The sequence below is a fragment of the Phalaenopsis equestris genome, unplaced genomic scaffold, assembly GCF_001263595.1.
Source record: "Phalaenopsis equestris unplaced genomic scaffold, ASM126359v1 Scaffold202899, whole genome shotgun sequence".
NCBI classification, from domain to species: Eukaryota; Viridiplantae; Streptophyta; class Magnoliopsida; order Asparagales; family Orchidaceae; genus Phalaenopsis; species Phalaenopsis equestris.
The window spans coordinates 10,139-12,141 of NW_018222561.1; the positions used below are offsets into that span (position 1 = coordinate 10,139).

At 32.0% G+C, this 2,003-nt stretch overlaps 1 protein-coding gene across 1 annotated transcript; it reads right to left on the minus strand.

Annotated features, from left to right (window-relative positions):
• Positions 1 to 433: 433 nt before the first annotated feature.
• Positions 434 to 1,721, minus strand: LOC110036127 (peroxisomal fatty acid beta-oxidation multifunctional protein MFP2-like). The gene is made up of 4 exons (XM_020740491.1): positions 1,593 to 1,721; positions 1,302 to 1,450; positions 1,069 to 1,207; positions 434 to 749 (listed from the first exon to the last, which is right to left on the minus strand). Exons 1-4 carry the CDS (start codon positions 1,719 to 1,721, stop codon positions 714 to 716), a joined length of 453 nt encoding a protein of 150 aa, XP_020596150.1. The 3' UTR covers positions 434 to 713.
• Positions 1,722 to 2,003: the final 282 nt, after the last annotated feature.

The window sequence follows — 2,003 nt, forward strand, 5'->3', positions numbered from 1 at the left end:
TTATGGGGGGATGGGCTTTTTTTTTTTAAATTTCAGGCATAATTAAGCGCAATCATGAATAATCAACCACAAGTTATAACTATTAATGAAGCTATTCACTACACAATATAATATGTACAACAATAGGAACAAAGACAAACACAAATAAGTGATTAATCAAGATATAAATAACAACACATAAAAATCAAAACTAAAACACTTATAATCTTATACAATCCAACAAGTGAAATCTCATATGATAACTATGGAGCTATGGTGTAGGAGTCATTGAAGCAGATGAATAATTCAGTTCATATTGGCAAATTACTAATAACTTCTTCAACTTCATAGTTAATTCACCTGATCTCTACACACCAATAATCAAATAATATAAAAGAATTAACTACTATAATTATGTGCACAAATGAAGTATTATAAGTTAATATTAAAGTCATTAACACAGAAAATCCTCCACTTTATTAAAACATTTAGTTTCAACATGCCTTGAAAGCAATTGAATAGTTCAATTTAAAACTATTTTTTATTGAAATAAAACGACATAATCTTTAAGAAACACAAGCAGTATTGATCTCCTTTATTAATAATTTATATGCTACGTTAGCAACACTGAAGCCATAAAGCCTTTTGAGTCCATACATGAACTATACCTTCAGCACATAATTTTACAGTTCTGTTCCAAATGACAACAGCTTCACTCGACAGATGATGAGAGATTATAACTTCGAACTGGCCTGATTAACTGGAGCACTCTGAATCAAGTTATAAAAAAATTGACATTAAAAACCATTGGAAATTTATATACATATCACACAATTTTTATTTATTTACATATCTAAAATCCAAAATTTGATATTTACATTTATAACACCTTGGTATTATAGACATATGCATGAAAAAAAGCATTTTACTTTTAAAAAGATCATATTGATGGTATTTTTTATGAGAAGTTAAAGATTCGAGTGTTATGCATGTAAATATGAATGTTTAGGTGTTAGACATGTAAATTCATAAAAGTTAAGTGGGTTCATATCAATGTTCTATAGTAAATAAAATTTATCTACTGCTTACCAGAGGAATTCCTTTCGCTCCCCTTTCAGCAAGATAGGAACTTGGCTTGAAAAAATTTCCATAGGTCTTGGACCATTCTTCCAGCCTTGTGTTTATGTATTTGGCACCCAGAGAGTCAGCCCAAAACATAATGCCACCCCTAAAGTAGGATGTAAGAGCACAAAAGCTTTATTTAGAAGAAGAAACAATGTAAAATTTAATTAAAAAGTTGAGAATTCCGAAAATTTGACAACCTGAAGGAAGGGAAGCCCATTCCCATAATGGAAGCGATGTCCAGATCTGATGCTTTCACTGCAATTCCTTCATCGAGGACACAGCAAGCTTCGTTGACTACTGGAAGGAATATCATCTCCACTATGTCCTTGTCGGATAACTTCGTAAGCTGAGGACAGCACAGTAAGTCATGATGCATAATTGAGACATGGACAGCATGAAATTAATCGTGATTGGTGGATATCATGATGATGATGATGATTTAGAATGGATTTTTGTAAAGTTTAATAGTATAGGTGGAATTTGGTAACCTGGGGATCAGCCTTAACACCAGCTATTTGTCTTGATCTCTCTATATAGCTGTGTATATCGGGGTCAGGAGTAGCCTTTCGCCTGTCGTCATACAAATAGAACCCCTTGCGAGAACTTTCACCTGCCATAGATCAAGGATCAAACATGATGTAGTATTGCCCACCTTGAATTTTAAATTTTCTCTTAACGAGTTACAAATTAATTTATTATCAATAAATAAATAATTTATTACCCCCTAGACCCACACCAAAAAAAGGCCAATATTTAAAAAAAATTTATAACATTTCGAAAGAAACATTAGATATAAGAAATTTATATACCCTTAAAGAAAAGACTACTACGCCCCTAGACGTACCATTGCCACACTAAGCCCTACTACTTGCATAGAATCACTATGAAATAATCCATAT